Source organism: Salmo trutta, chromosome 19, assembly GCF_901001165.1.
Source record: "Salmo trutta chromosome 19, fSalTru1.1, whole genome shotgun sequence".
Taxonomy (NCBI): domain Eukaryota; kingdom Metazoa; phylum Chordata; class Actinopteri; order Salmoniformes; family Salmonidae; genus Salmo; species Salmo trutta.
In genome coordinates this window covers 35579901-35597092 of record NC_042975.1, presented here as the reverse complement: position 1 = coordinate 35597092, position 17192 = coordinate 35579901, and the positions used below count along the sequence as shown (strand labels likewise).

General features: G+C 40.8%; 1 protein-coding gene across 5 annotated transcripts in view; it reads right to left on the bottom strand.

Moving 5' to 3' along the window:
* LOC115154457 (glutamate receptor 3) overlaps nt 1-16248 on the bottom strand; it is a 109571-nt gene extending 93323 nt beyond the window's left edge. For 2 of the 5 annotated variants that reach the window (XR_003867897.1, XM_029700700.1), the window contains exons 1-2: nt 15641-16248; nt 14968-15126 (exon numbers count right to left, since the gene is read on the bottom strand). Coding sequence is in view for 4 of the 5 variants with exons in the window: in XM_029700700.1 (XP_029556560.1) it covers nt 14968-15126; nt 15641-15728 (247 nt within the window). In the remaining variant the exon portion in view is untranslated. The remainder of the gene's footprint in view (nt 1-14967; nt 15127-15640) is intronic. The other 3 variants (XM_029700699.1, XM_029700697.1, XM_029700698.1) reach the window with 3 other exon arrangements.
* Nucleotides 16249-17192: the final 944 nt, after the last annotated feature.

The window sequence follows — 17192 nt, the reverse complement described above, 5'->3', positions numbered from 1 at the left end:
CATTGGAACACAGGAGTGATGGTTGCTGATAATGGGCCTCTGTACGCCTATGTAGATATTCCATAAAAAAATCAGCTGTTTCCAGCTACAATAGTCATTTACAACATTAACAATGTCTACACTGTATTTCTGATCAATTTGACGTTATTTTAATGGATAAAAAAATTTTGCTTTTCTTTCAAAAACAAGGACATTTCTAAGTGACTCCAAACTTTTGAAAGGTAGTGTATATATTTTTTGGGGTCATTTTTAAGCATTGAGACAATTGAGACATGGATTGTGTATGTGTGCCATTCAGAGGGTGAATGGGCAAGACAAAACATTTAAGTGCCTTTGAACGGGGTGCAAGTCAATATTAGGAAGGTGTTCCCAATGTTTGGTGTTCTCAGTGTACATTTACATTTAAGTCATTTAGCCGACGCTCTTATCCAGAGCGACTTACAAATTGGACTCTATATGTGAAAATCACTCCCTGTGGTTGTTATTACGCAAGTCAGTACCAGGTTTCTATCCAACCTTTTTACGCGAGTAAAGTACGTGTCAGATAAAAACATGTAATAACAAAATACGCTAGACAAATATTGATATAATCACCATCATATCGAAGTAAACTTGGAGTTACGCTATGACATAATGTGTGGTCCTCCCACTACGGCTCTTCGGGAAAACATGCAGTTTATTAGGCTACAGATTAAATAAATTATGATGAACTACACAGGGTGGTGAAAGTGCAAGGTGATGAGCTTGATGCTACTTTCCAATAAATATCGAGGATCTTATTCTGGTGACATGATAATCGATGCTTGGCTGCCATTTGACAAAAAAAATGAGTTCGCTCTTTTGTCCATAATAATAATCGCATCATGTAGGCTATACGCACGCGCCTATACCAGAGTGGGCACACTCGCTATATAAAGTAAAACATTTTGTGAGAAAACCTTCAGTACAGTGGAAAATGCGATGGAAACCCATTTAACTTGTATTTTTTATTCGGTACATGGGAACTTAACCGCAAATGGTATGTCATCATGCACAGCCTTTTATCTGCAACAAGACAATTTGATGGAGACATCTCTGGTGTGAAAATGTGCATCTTGTTTTTGGGGGGATTTTAGAATATTGCATGAAAATCTTTCGCCATTTGGATGGAAACCTAGCTACTGTCTGTCATTCATGGTGCTAGATCTACCTCTGGTATTTGCGGGTGGGTGTATGTAGTATGTACTGGAAGCCAGCGTCAATATTTCCTTTCTCCAATGACCCACAGGCAATGACGGCAGAGTAGTGCAATCGATGGTTACGGATAAACACAGAGTATAAAGTCAAGGAGAGGTCATTGCACTAATGACCAGAAAATGTTGTTTCCTCTAAACAAAGAGCAGAAAATCTTTCATAACCTAATACTTATGCTGCAGTCTCAAAGTGAAACTCAAAGCGAAGGTAACAAATGCACAGCATGTGTCCATAGTGAAGTTTGAACAAACTAGAAACCAATTTGGATTGTCTTGCAAGGCATTCCTGGAAGGACTCAAAATCATTTGAATAAGCTCACTGCTTGGAAAATAAACACAAGAGGGTAAACATAGTGTCTGTCCACTGCTGAAGACTGATGTTTGCTCAGACACAATGATTATAAAGAGACATCCTGTGTTCCACGAAATGATTTTCAGTCAGAACAGATTCTTCTGAATTTTTTAAGCTCTTGTATTTATGTCATGCTACCAAATGATAACCCCACGCAAAACTGAGGATGACTGCTTGTCAACCTGGGGCAAGACATCCAAACTGACAAGACTGTTTTTTTTTGTCAGTACATTATAATAAAAAATGACACGCTTTGGGAAAGTTTCTCAGTCTGTCCGAGTGCTCCACAAATCCAAAGGGTACACTTTCAACTTTGAAATGAAACAAAAGAACAGAGGCAGACTATCACATTACTCTCCACTACATACGCCTGTGCCTTCAAGGGAATTGAATTTTATCCATCTTTATCCACTGGGTCAATTGTCAAAAGTCTCAGAACTCAATCATTCCACAAGGACAAATTCTTGACCATTACCAATACAAGCATGTAATAATACTAATATTATTACAGTGTTTATCACCCACCAGATTGAGAGTCGATGATCATAATATGATACTGTTGTGGGTGGAAGTTTCTAGCTATGGAGATAATTACGTTTTACAGAAGGTTCCAGCACTCTGACCCGGCTCGGATTAAAACAAATGAATAATATATCCTAACATTAGTATCTGCTCTCTGTAAATACACTTCCTACTCTGCCACCAGATCCCATCTTAAATGAGTCTGGTTCTAGGTGAGACAGACAGACATTCTATGGAGGCTGCTCTTCTCTGGGGTCAACATATTTGTCAACACTGGTCCCCAGTGCTGGGCCATCATTCATGAGGTTGTCTTTATAAATGAGCAGCACTCAGAGTAGCAATGGGACTATCTGGTCCACCTGTGCTCTCAGCGAGCTGGGAGAATAATTGACATTAGATTGAAGACATCCTCCAAACCATTATATTGGTAAAATAGGCACTGGATGCTGTGCTCTCTCTGCCATATTGTAAAAGGAATTTGAATGCAGTTGACCCATCATTACCCCTGGTATGTCTGATCTATATCTTATATAGGGCATGCTGCTGCAGGGAATAAGTGTTTCCATGGGTTCCTGCTTTTTCTGGGACAAACAGCAATTGCTGCAATGAAAGATCCCAACGGTAGATAAATAGGCAAGCTAGAATAACTCTGAGTGGAGATATGGGATCATCTCTGGTCAAGAGCACACCTAGGCTGGAGGTCAGATGTTTTAAATGGAATACAAAGACCACCAAACTGCTGTTTAGCATAAAACATTATATATTTCAAAAGACAAATATATCTTTGACAGCAGCCTCCATGTTCAAGTTCACTCTAAGTGTGTCTTTTGATATTGGTATTAAATATGCAGTTTGTTGAATTTGCCCTCCAGTGAACAGAATGGATTGAGCTGTATCTCATTACCATCTATTCTCCACTACGCTCTTAGAAAAAAGGGCTCCAAAAGGGTTTTCGGCAGTCCCCATGGGAGAACCCTTTTGGTACGAGGGAGAATCCTTTTTGGTTCTACGTAGAATGGAAAGGGTCCTACGTGGAACCAAAAAAGGTTCTCCCTGGAACAAAAAGGGTTCTTCAAAGGGTTCTCCTAATGGGACAGATGAAGACTGCAAATTGGCCCTCCATCCTCTATGAACGAAGAAATATGACACGCACAGTTAAGGATTAACAAAACACTAAGAAACGTTCCCCTGAATGAACAAAAAGTACAGAACATTCCTTCTTCTTCACAATAGGTTGTAGTGTTAACAGCACCAAAGGTGTTTTATCAGTACATCAGTTTACATCTCCACTAGTCTCTCTCTCATCCCTGGTGTCTCCTTCCTAGTAAACCTCCACATAACTCCACATGTAGCTAGTATTTTGTTGTGTTTTATCTAATGGCACCAGCTCCCTCTCCCAGGTACCCAGGGCAGTTAAAGAGGAGGAGGTGGTGTGGTACTGGCCCTGTGTTGTCCCTGTGCTGCTGACCCACTGTGCTGTCTCTACAAAGCTGAAGCCAGGTGGTGTTCAAACATGACCCTAGAGCTAAGTTATTGTCCTGGAGCTATGCCCATAGACGTACTATTGAAGCTCAGCTAGCAACAAACCATATGGCCACTGATCAGGAAAGGTTTGCTTCAAACATGGTCATCATGAGAGGAATTCTCTATGAAGTTCTCAAAGGAAAATTAATTGCATGCCTTTGATTTTGGCTGAAATGTAACTAACAGTGAACATTACTTCTGAGTGGATGAGTAACAGTTACTCTCTTGGAATGGCCTATTTTGGAATTGTCCACAGTCTGACCCAAAGGTGGTTTAGCAGGGGCAGTCTAATTCCAGAGGAATTGTGTGCAGATCTCTCTCGGCGCTCCGTTCAACACCCCCACTGACTTCTAATCAAATCCCTGATGTTGTTTCAGCCAATAATCATACGTCTGATGTCATGCTATTCATTATGACCCAGATCAGATGACAATCAGATGGTGCTGCTGGTAGTGGTGCATCAGCGGGACTGCTCAGTGCTGTATGTACTGTGATAGAGCTTTACGGTGCTTCAATAGCACTGTGCTGGTTGAGTCATATGAAGGGCAGGGAGAGAGTAGGAGCTGCTTTTCAACGCTATATAAATAATATACTGATATAATAACATCTGATAAAATAGAAGTATATCTCTGAAGAAATTGTGGTGCATGAAGACCCTGCTGCTTTTACTTCAGATATGGGGCATAGAGGAAGTTCTAAAAGATGCATGGTGGGGCTTTTTACTGTGGTTATACTGTATGTTCACAGAGCAGCTTGGGACTATTCCTCCTTTTAGGGTCAGATGCACAGACAGCCATGTAAAGTGTTTGTACATTATCTGAAGATATCAGCTTTAGCTTGTCTTTACTTATTTCAATGTAACTGACAAAGTGGTGCTATTATAATAAAACATGCCTAAGTAAATGCATGGTGGCTATTAACCCAGTTCCACTAGTGCTAGCCTAGACTTCCACTATTGCAGCATGATGATGGGTTTAATACATGGTGAGATGGAGGAGCTCGGTGGTGATTCATGTCCACTGTCCTGTCCACCCTCCTCACTACAGCACATCTAAACTTCCATCCCAATGTGACTCAGTTCACCTCCACATTGACTAGCATGATATAGTCAGCGGATCCCAAGGCCAACGCTTTGGCATACGTCTGTCTCCCTCCACCTCTCTCTCTCTCAGCCATAATGGACACAACCCTCCTGTGTCTAGATCAGGGTACACTGTATACCCCAAACCCAGCCTGAAGCAAGGTGTTTCACAGCAAGAGACTCCGGACAGAAATTGGGTAGTAATGTACAATAACGCTGTACATTTTACTGCACAGACAATATTCCTATGAAAAATACCAAAACAATATATTCATTTTATATTGCACAGTGATAGTCAGTTCTTTAAGCGTGTGTATATTTGTAAATGTGTCTGTGTGTTGGTTGTGTACCATACAGCCATATGTGTCAAGCTCCCGGGGGCTTATATTTTTCCTAGAAGTCTACACTCTTTGAAGTAATAGAAATCTCTGGTGAAATGAATTCTGTTCTGTCACATATCCGGAAATATTGAGAGAAAGATATGGGCAGTGAGAGCTGATCTCTCCATAGTCTTCACCACAGTGAAGCACTGTCCTGTCCTGTGCCCTTCAGCCTATTGATCTTCTCAGGCAATAACACAGTCATGGCCGACGGGGATTTGTGACTATCATTACATCCTGATGCAACCAGGAGAGAGCTTTAGAGCGACGGACGTTATTCTAATCTGACTGGCAATTCTAACAAGTGGCTCCTAATCGATAAATCATTTACACATGTTATGACTCCCTACCATATATGTAATTGATCGCCTGACTCGATCATGTGATTCAAAGACATTGGTTTAACCCTTTGTAGATGAACAGGCATTTTTTTAAGATACAAAGTCTCCACAGACAACAAAAAATCCCAAAACGTGCCATTTACAAAAGAATAACATCTAAAAACTAGCTATTATAGCACTCTCTATAGTGAGACACCATATGACTTCTCTCACTAGAGAAAAACCCTTTGAAAAGAATTTAAATAATGCAACTCATTTTCTACCAGCTCAGTTGATTGTATTGTTAGCATTGTCCCACTGTTAACATGACGTATTCTTATGTTACAGACGATCCTGTCTTATATGTTCCAGGTCTCATAAATAGAAGAAAAATAAAACAGATTTTTCGTTAAGTGGGAGACATCTGCTATGTTCCATCTTCAAACTGAATATCCATCTGTTATGCAGGTGTTTTGAGGAAGCATGAGAATGCATTAAAGAATGAGTAGCAGCAGACCCATGTAGAATCCCACATTAAAGGGTTATGGAGTGAGGCTGAGAGAATAAAGAGTATCTTCTGAGATGAAAGATCATACACACATACACTACCAGTCAAAAGTTCTGACTCACCTACTCATTCAAGGGTTTTTCTGTTCTTTTACTATTTTCTACATTGTAGAATAATAGTGAAGACATCAAAACTATGAAATAAAACATATGGAATTATGTAGTAACCAAAAAAGTGTTAAACAAATCAAAATATATTTTAGATTCTTCAAAGTAGCCATCCTTTGCCTTGATGGCAGCTTTGCACACTCTCACATTCCAACATATGCTGAGCACTTGTTGGCTGCTTTTGCTTCACTCTGCGGTCCAACTCATCCCAAACCATCTCAATTGGTTTGAGGTCAGGTGATTGTGGAGGCCAGGTCATCTGATGCAGCAATCATCACTCTCCTTCTTGGTCAATAGCCCTTACACAGCCTGGAGGTGTGTTGGGTTATTGTCCTGTTGAAAAACAAATGATAGTCCCACTAAGAGCAAACCAGATGGGATGGCGTATCGCTGCAGAATGCTGTGGTAGCCATGCTGGTTAAGTGTGCCTTGAATTCTAAATAAATCACTGACAGTGTCACCAGCAAAGCACCCCCACACCATCACACCTCCTCCTCTTTGCTTCACGATGGGCAAAACACATGCGGAGATCATCTGTTCACCTACTCTGCGTCTCACAAAGACACAGCGGTTGGAACCAAAAATCTCACATTTGGACTCATCAAACCAAAGGACAGATTTCCACCAGTCTAATGTCCATTGCTCGTGTTTCGTGGCCCAAGCAAGTCTCTTATTATTATTTGTGTCCTTTAGTAATGGTTTCTTTGCAGCAATTCGACCATGAAGGCCTGATTCACACAGTCTCCTCTGAACAGTTGATGTTGAGATGTGTCTTTTAATTGAAGTCTGTGAAGCATTTATTTGGGCAGCAATTTCTGAGGCTGGTAACTCTAATGAACTTATCCTCTGCAGCAGAGTTAACTCTGGGTCTTCCTTTCCTGTGGCGGTCCTCATGAGAGACAGTGTCATCATAGCGCTTGAAGCACTAACCTTTGACGATCTTCATCAGATGACACTCCTAGGACATTATGTTACACAATACATGTATGTTTAGTTCGATAATGTTCATATTTATATCCAAAAACAGCATTTTACATTGGCGCGTGATGTTCAGAAAATGTATTCCCACCAAAACGTACGGTGAATGTGCACATCAATTTACAAAAATACTCATCATAAACGTTGACAAAATACATAACAATTGTTTAAAGAATTATAGATAGACTACCCCTGGATGCAACCGCTGTGTCAGATTTTAAAATAGCTTTACGGAGAAAGCACATTTTTCAATATTCTGAGTACATAGCTCAGCCATTACGGCGAGCTATTCAGACACCCGCCAAGTTCGGCGCAACCTAAACTCAGAATTAGTATTAGAAATATTCTCTTACCTTTGCTGATCTTCGTCAGAATGCACTCCCAGGACGGCTACTTCCACAAGAAATGTTGTTTTTGTTCCAAATATTCCATATTTATGTCCAAATACCTTCGTTTTGTGCGTGCGTACAGATCACTTATCCAAAGGCATAACGCGCGAGCGTGGAACCAGAGACGAAAAGTCAAAATGCTCCATTACCGTACTTAGAAGCATGTCAAACGCTGTTTAAAATCAATCTTTATCGTATTTTTAACGTAAAGTTGCGATAATATTCCAACCGGACAATAGCGTATTCATTCAAGGAGAAAAATAAGTAACGGTGTGCTCGTGTGACCGCGCATATCCAATCCCTTTGTTGCCAGGCAGACCACTCAGTAACTGAGCTCCTATACTCTGCCCAGTGACAGGAGAAGGCTCAAACCACTTTCTGAAGGCTTTAGACAGCCAATGGAAGCCTTAGGAAGTGCAACGTAACCCCACGGATACTGTAGTTTCGAAAGGGGCAATAAAGAAGAACTACAATTCTCAGATCCTCCACTTCCTGGTTGACTTTTTCTCAGGTTTTTGCCTGCCATATGAGTTCTGTTATACTCACAGACATCATTCAAACAGTTTTAGAAACTTCAGAGTGTTTTCTATCCAAATCTACTAATAATATGCATATTCTAGTTTCTGGGCCAGAGTAGTAACCTGTTTAAATTGGGTACGTTTTTCATCCGGCCGTGAAAATACTGCCCCCTAGCCCAGACAGGTTAATTGAAATTCATTTCAGGTGAATACCTCATGAAGCTGGTTGAGAGAATGCAAAGGGTGGCTAATTTGAAAAATCTCAAATATAAAATAAATGTTAAAAAAATGTAAACACTTTTTTGGTTACTACATGATTCCATGTGTCATTTCATAGTTTTGATGTCTTCTCTATTATTCTACAATGTAGAAAATAGTAAAAAAATAAAGAAAACCCTTGAATGAGTACGTGTGTCCAAACTTTTGACTGGTACTGTACATATTACTGAACAAAAATATTAACACAACAATTTCAAAGATTTTACTGAGCTACAGTTTATATGAAGAAATCAGTCAATTGAAAAATTCATTGGTCCCTAATCTATGGATTTCATATGACTGAGAATACAGATATTAATCTGTTGGTCACAGATACCTTAACAAAAAATGGGCATCACAATGGGCCTAAGGAGCTCGTCACTGTATTTTTGTGCATTCGAATTGGCATCGATAAAATGCAATTGTGTACGTTGTCTGTAGCTCATACTATAACCCCACCACCAACATGGGACACTGTTCACAGCATTGACATCATCAAACCGCTCACCCACATGACGCCATAAACATGGTCTGTGGTTGTGAGGCCGGTTGGACCTACTGCCAAATTCTCTAAAATTACGTTGGAGGCGGCTTACGGTAGAGAGCAACAGCTCTGGTGGACATTCCTGCAGTCAACATGCCAATTGCACGCTTCCTCAAAACTTGAGACATCTGGGGCATTGTATTGTGTGACAAAACGGCACATTTTTACTGAGCAAGATGGCGCCGATAGAGATAGCAGCTTCTCTTCTAGTCCTTAGGAAACTGTGCAGTATTTAGTTTTTTATGTATTATTTCTTACGTTGTTAGCCCAGAAAACCTTAAATGTTATTACATACAACTAGGAAGAACTATTGGATATCAGAGAGACGTCAACTTACCAGCACAACCAGCACTACGACCAGGAATACGACTTTCCCAAAGCGAATCCTTTGTCTGCACCTCCCAGGGCAATTGAACTGATTCCAGAGGCCGACCCAAAACAACGCCACCAGAGGAGAGGGTGCCGGAGCGATTTTCTAGTGAGGCTTCGGATGCGCGCGCGCACCATCCAACCCCTTCCAAGTATATTACTCGCTAATGTCTGGTCCCTAGTTAACAAAGTCGATGAAATCAGGGCAAGAGTTGCTTTCCAAAGAGATACCCGGGATTGTAACATACTCAGTTTCACGGAAATATGGCTAGCTGGGGACATGTTATCGGACATCTCTCTGGTAAGAAGAAGGGCGGGGGTGTATGTTTCATGACTAACGACTCATGGTGTAATTGTAACATCATACAGGAACTCAAGTCCTTTTGTTCACCTGACCTAGAATTCCTCACAATCAAATGCCGACCGTATTATCTCCCAAGAGAACTCTCCTCGGTTATCGTCACAGCCATGTACATCCCCCGCAAGCGGATACCAAGACGGCCATCAAGGAACTTCACTGAACTTTATGCAAACTGGAAACCATATATCCTGAGGCTGCATTTATGGTAGCTGGGGATTTTAACAAAGCTAATCTGAGAACAAGGCTACCTAAATTCTATCAGCATATCGATTGCAGTACACGAGCGAGTAACACACTCAACCACTGACACTCTAACTTCCGCAATGCATTCAAGGCCCTCCCCTGCCCTCCTTTTGGCAAATCTGACCATGACTCCATCTTGTTGCTCCCCTCCTATAGGCAGAAACTAAAACAGGAAGCGCCCGTGCTTAGGTTAATCCAACGCTGGTCTGACCAATCGGTTTCCACGCTTCAAGATTGCTTCAATCACGTGGACTGTGATATGTCCCGGGTAGCCTCAGATAATAACACTGACGTATACGCTGACTCAGTGAGCGAGTTTATAATGAAGTGTATAGGAGATGTTGTACCCACTGTGACTATTAAAACCTTCCCTAACTAGAAACTGTGGATTGATGGCAGCATTCGCTCAAAACTGAAAGCATGTACCACCACATTAAATCATGGCAAGGCGACTGGAAATATGGCCGAATACAAACAGTCAAGTTATTCCCTCAATCAAACAAGCAGAGTGTCAGTATAGAGACAAAGTGGTCGCAATTCAACGGCTCAAACACGAGACATGTGGCAGGGTCTACAGACAATCACGGATTACAAAAAGAAAACCAGCCCCTTTGCGGACATCGACGTCTTGCATCCAGACAAATTAAACAACTTCTTTGCCTGCTTTGAGGACAATTCAGTGCCACCGACGCGGCCCGCTACCAAAGACTGTGGGCTCTCCTTCTCCGTGGCCGACGTGAGTAAAACATTTTAACGTGTTAACCCTCGCAAGGCTGCCGGCCCAAGACGGCATCCCTAGCCACGTCCTCAGAGCATGCGCAGACCAGCTGGCTAGTGTGTTTACGGACATATTCAATCAATCCCTATCCCAGTCTGCTGTCCCCACATGCTTCAAGAGGACCACCATTGTTTCTGTTCCCAAGAAAGCTTAGGTAACTGAACTAAATGACTATTGCCCAGTAGCACTAACTTCTGTCATCATGATGTGCTTTGAGAGACTAGTCAAGGATCATATCACCTCCACCATACCTGTCACCCTAGACCCACTTCAATTTGCTTACCGCCCCAATAGATCCTCAGATGATGCAATCGCCATCACACTGCACACTGCCCTATCCCATCTGGGCAATAGGAATACCTATGTAAGAATGCTGTTCATTGACTATAGCTCAGCATTCAACACCGTAGTACCCTCCAAACCCATCATTAAGCTTGAGACCCTGGGTCTTGACCCTGCCCTGTGAAACTGGGTCCTGGACTTCCTGACAGGCCGCCCCCAGGTGGTGAAGGTAGGAAACAACATCTTCACTCCGCTGATCCTCAACACTGGGTCCCCACAATGTGTGTTCTCAGTCCCCTGCTCTACTCCGTGTTCACCCAAGACTGCGTGGCAATGTGCGCCTCCAACTCAATCATCAAGTTTGCAGACAACACAACAGTGGTAGGCTTGATTACCAACAACAACAAGACAGCCTACAAGGAGAAGGTGAGGGCCCTCGGAGTGTGGTGTCAGGAAAACAACCTCTCACTCAATGTCAGCAAAACAAAAGAGATGATCGTGGACTTCAGGAAACAGCAAAGGGAGCACCCACATATCCACATCAACAGGACAGCAGTGGAGAAAGTGCATATCACCGACAAACTGAAATGGTCCATGCACACAGACAGTGTGATGAATAAGGCGCAACAGTGCCTCCTCAATCTTAGGAGGCTGAAAAAATGTGGCATGTCACCTAAAACCCTCACTAACTTTTACAGGTGCACAATTGAGAGCATCCTGTCGGGCTGTATCACCGCCTGGTACGGCAACTGCACCGCCCACAACCGCAAGGTGCTCCAGAGGGTGGTGCGGTCTGCACAACGCATCACTGGGGGCAAACTACCTGCCCTCCAGGACACCTACAACACCCAATGTCACAGGAAGGCAAAAAAGATCATCAAGGACAATAACCACCCGAGCCACTGCCTGTTCACCCCACTTCCATCCAGAAGGTGAGGTCAGTACAGGTGCATCAAAGCTGGGACAGAGAGATTGAAAAACAGCTTCTATCTCAAGGCGATCAGATTGTTAAACAGCCACCACTAGCACAGAGAGGCGGCTGCCTACCTACAGACTTGATATCATTGGCCACTTTAATAAACGGAACACTAGTCACTTTATTAATGCCACTTTAAGAATGTTTACATATCTCGCATTACTCATCTCATATGTATATTATGTATACTGTATCCTTAACAATCTATTCTTTACTATCTATTGCATCTTAGCCACTCTGTCACTGCTCATCCATATATGTTATACTTACATATTCTCATCCCATTCCTTTAATAGATTGTATTAGGTTTTGTTATGGAATTGTTAGATATCACCTGTTAGATACTGCTGCACTGTCAGATATTGAAGCATAAGCATTTCGCTACACTCGCAATAACATCTGATAACCATGTGTATGTGACCAATAAAATTTGATTTGGCCTTTTATTGTCCCCAGCACAAGGTGCACTTGTGTAATGGTCATGCTGTTTAATCAGCTTCTTGATATGCCACACCTGTCAGGTGGATGGATTATCTTGGCAAAGGAGAAATGCTCACTAACAGGGATGTAAACAAATTTGTCCACAAAATTTGCATGGAACCAAAATGTTACATGTTACATGTTGCATTTATATTTTGTTCAGTGTACATACATATCATCCATTTGGTCATTTCATCTGACAGTAAAAAGGGTGAGTAATTCATTATTGTGTTATTGTCCAATAATGTTAATGGACAAAATTTGCCCACTGATGCTAAATAGATGCAATGAATGATCTAATTTAATAAATGTGAAAATGAATATTATAGAAATGCTGCACATTGAAATGTCAGGCTTTGTAGCCTCTCTGGTCTAAGTCAAAGGTAATCCATGTTGGCTACTCTCCCCCTTCTTCTTCTGATGTCAACTTCAAAGAGGAAGTGACAAACAGAATCCCATTATATCTTGGCACTGGGTGTTATGAATGCTTTATGAAGGCTTCGTGGAAGTCTGACTGATATTCACTTCTGATTTTCTTTTGTGTCATGCTTATAACAGACATGGTTTCCAAAAACTAAGATCACTATGATTCAGCATGGAAATACTGCAATATTATTGGGAAAAACAAAACACAAAAATCACACAGAAGGACAAATGTCCATTTGTAACTCTACAAAACCATTACAACGAGAGAAGCGGTTTTGTATTTTTATAGACAAGCCACCCAAAGGCATCAAGCAAGCTCCAGATTTCCTAGTGTTTTTTTCTCTTTATTGAGTTACACAACCATCTGAGCAGCTAATTCTGTTTGCTGACACAGATTTGAATAGTCTGACTGATCCTTAGAGAAGTACAGTTAGAGAGAAGTTAGCGTGCTAAACGAGTGCTTCTGACACTCAGATGCATCCAGAGGTAGTCAGCAAGATATTGGAAGCCTGCTCACTGTCTACAACCATTCTCATCTTGAATGAACCAGAGGGTCCCATTGCATACCATTCAACAAAAATAAATGCCAAGACCTGACATTAGAATACACTCTCAGCTCCAACATGTTGAATATTAAATAAGTAAACAGATAGAAATATTTATTTTTCAGGTAAAAGAAAAGAAAAGCTATTCATAGCTAACTGTCTTCCATAAACAATGCAATACTGAACTGAACTGCAGGGTGCAGATAATGTAAATGACATCTAAGAAGGTTCCATGCCAAAGCAAAACAATTGTATCCTGGTGTAGCTACGTAGCATCAAACTGAAGTTGGCATTGGCTCCGCTATGAATTGAAGAGATAAATACTCACACTAGAAACGGCAATACTGTATCTAATCACAATTGGAATATGCTACTGAAATGTGCTCATAGCTGCATGTCAGTCATGTGACAGACCCATATTCTGTCAGATTGATCACTATAATAGAGATCTGGGGGCATTTCATCAATCCTGAAATAACTAAAACCCATCCGCTCCAATTAAAGGTCTGTATCTCCCATGGCAATCAAATGAAATAGTCTGTTCCAGTAATTCATGAGAATTCATTCTATGAATCTAAGAGAGGAAAATTATTTTAACAAACTTATTTTATCACAGTCACAGCAAATGGATTTTGATACATCGTAAATCCAACAACTTGCAGCATAGGCTATAGCAAAATGATGCAAGCAGATATAGGGGGGGTTAAATAAACACCAACACTGGGATACACTGCAGGAGTATCCATGTACACCCTCATTACAGACCTATCGCTGTGATCTTACAATAGTGCCTCAAGTGAACAGCAACTAAGAGAGAAGACATAACCCTGTCAAGTGCCATAAATTAACAATGTTTTACACCCAGGGCAGAGAGATGCTTCTCTGCCAGAGGAATGTGGAATTGTCATACCAGATAAATATTAACATACAGCTTTTCAACAGAACAACAGCCACCTCTGTTGAATTGTATCCAAGGAAGGAGTAGCATATCCTACATATGATGACCGTGACATTGTTATGCCATTATTTAAAGCCTATATCTCAGCTATAGACAGACATGAATACGTTTACTGTGCTTCATCATATACATTACACATTTGTACTGTACCTATGCACCACTGTGTTTCATAAACCTGCCTGACCCTAACCTCATCAACCCTGAAAAAAATGTAAAATGCTATTATTGTATACAATAGTGTACATCTGTCTGCTACAGTGTGTAGATTTACAAAAAGCAGTGATATAACAGAAAACTGAATCTGTCATTTGGATTATAGGCTATATAGAAATTACTGCAACAACCACCTATTTGAAATATCAATGGCTTCATCTAAAAATAAACTGGGGCTTGTATAGTCAAACTTACTCCACACCTACACACAGCAGTATTTCTATAGAATCATCTATTCTATGGTATCCTCCTAAACAACTCAAGCTCTATTCACAATCATAGTGGTTTGAAAAGGTGTTTTGTATACAAATGAAGATATTATATCCAGAAAGGAAAGAATTAACAGTTAAACTATATATATTTGTTTTATTCTCAATCTTTAATCACCCCAGCTTAAAAGAAGCTGCATTGACACAACAGCTTTGTAATGTTTCTATGTGAGTGGGTGTAGTGTTGGGCTAGAATATTTTCTCAGGAATGTTGAGGGGGGGTGGGGGGGGTGAAGCAGTTTTGGTAGTTGTTGAATGAAATACATTGCCATAATTGAGTATCGTGGTACTCACACGCATGTGTGACGGAGAAGCTGTTAGAGGATTCGAGATTGTCTACATTGTAATTGAGATGGAAAGGTTTTTCCGTCACATTTTGATTGGTATTATACAGCTGGACAGCGAATCTGAAAGCGCTGTGCTCCTGCACTGTAGAGCGCATAAAGAGACCACCTATAGAAGAAAGAGAACAGGAGATTACGAAAAATGTGACTTTTCATTGCCTAGTTGCTCTTATAATGTTTCATGAAAATACAGGATGACGTCAATATCAGTCCTTATAAATCATCAGTTCAATTTTACGCACCACATAACCAACTGGATGACCATTACTTTATCTAGAATAAACACCACCCATTTAATTATACAGAGATGAACTTGTTAATGTATTATCTACACTGCCCATTGCAGTCGTGGAAAGTTCTGTAAGAAGATACAGTACTTAAATAGGCTATGAGCAACTTTGTGCCATTTTCACCCTCCCCCACTATAAAGCGGTGTTGCTCTTAGGTGGCTATTACCATACCTGTCGTTAGTGTAGGCTATTACTGATCAACTTGACAATGAATTATGCAAATATAAAATTAAGTCAACACCACACAACACTGTCTTAATGTACATTGATCTCGTTTTATTTTCAGGCTAAAGAAAAAAACATGTTATTTATGCTATTTCAAATATAACTTACCTATATTTATCTGGTTTGGAAACGCTCCATGCGATTTCCCAAAAAGCCACAACAAAAAAAGGACAATGGCTATTACGCGATGCCTCATTTTCTCCGGCCTCTGAATTTAACTCCTCAAACGAATCTGATATAGGAAAACCATGTACACAAGCCTATGCGCACAGAAAATCCGCCAGATGTGTAAGCAGCTCTCACTGTGTACTAACAGTGATATACTACAGGTACGTTGAGGTGCGAGCGGAACTGCAGCAGAGCGAATCTTATGCCGTTGAGAGGGGAAAAGGCAAAGACTTATCTCAAAGATGGTGGTGGAGCGAGAAGCGGATCTTATTGTGAATAAGGATCATCCAATTGGGCCAGCAGGGGGACGTTGATCAAACTTGATCTAACGTTGAATTATAACATCATCCTCCCCATCCCGCCACTGCAGACTTTGTTGGCTGGGAAGAAACCGCGCGGGCGCAGTGTAGTGTTTGTCCACATGGTGTAAAGAGAGTCAAGATACCATGGTATCATCTAACATCTGATCTACTCTACTCAAGTGGGCTAGTTGAGGGAATATCAAATTACTGGTAGTCTTTAATGCATCATCTATAAACTATCTGGTGAAGATTAAATTTGTCTACATGAAAAAAATTGCATGAAGCTAAATGATATTTCTAAATATATTATTGACACTGATATTAAATGAATGCCAGGCAAATTGGTCACCCTCTCATCGCCTGTGTAAGTGGTCTCTGGAGATATTCCTGAAGACATGCCAATGTTTTTAACATCTACAGGATCGGTGGGTCCCCCATGGGACGGTTGAGCTAACGTAGGCTAATGCAATTAGCATGAGGTTGTAAGTAACAAGAACATATCCCAGGACATAGACATATCTGATATTGGCAGGAAGCTTAAATTCTTGTTAATCTAACTGCACTGTCCAATATACAGTAGCTATTACAGTGAAATAATACCATGCTATTGTTTGAGGAGAATGCAGAGTTATGAACTTGAAAAGTTATTAATAAACCAATTAGGCACATATGGGCAGTCTTGATACAACATTTTGAACAGAAATGCAATGGTTCATTGGATCGATCTAGGATCATCATGTGCACACACACTGCTGCCATCTAGTGGCCAAAATCTAAATTGCGCCTGGACTGGAATAATACATTATGGCCTTTCTCTTGCATTTCAAAGATGATGGTACAAAAAAATACAAAAAATGATAGTTTTTTTCTTTGTATTTTCTTTTACCAGATCTAATCTGTTATATTCTATTACATTCATTTCACATTTCCACAAACTTCAAAGTGTTTCCTTTTAAATGGTATAAAGAATATGCATATCCTTGCTTCAATGCCTGAGCTGCAGGCAGTTAGATTTGGGTATGTCATTTTAGGTGAAAGTTGAAAGAAAGGGGCGGATCCTGTTAAAATTCCCTGAACTAAAGCTGTAACCCAGCCCAGGTAGACTTCAAGTCCTATGAGTCAGTCAAATATGCCCCAAATTAGTTAAGTGCCACTTGAAGTTTTCATAATTCCTCCCATGATTGCAGAGT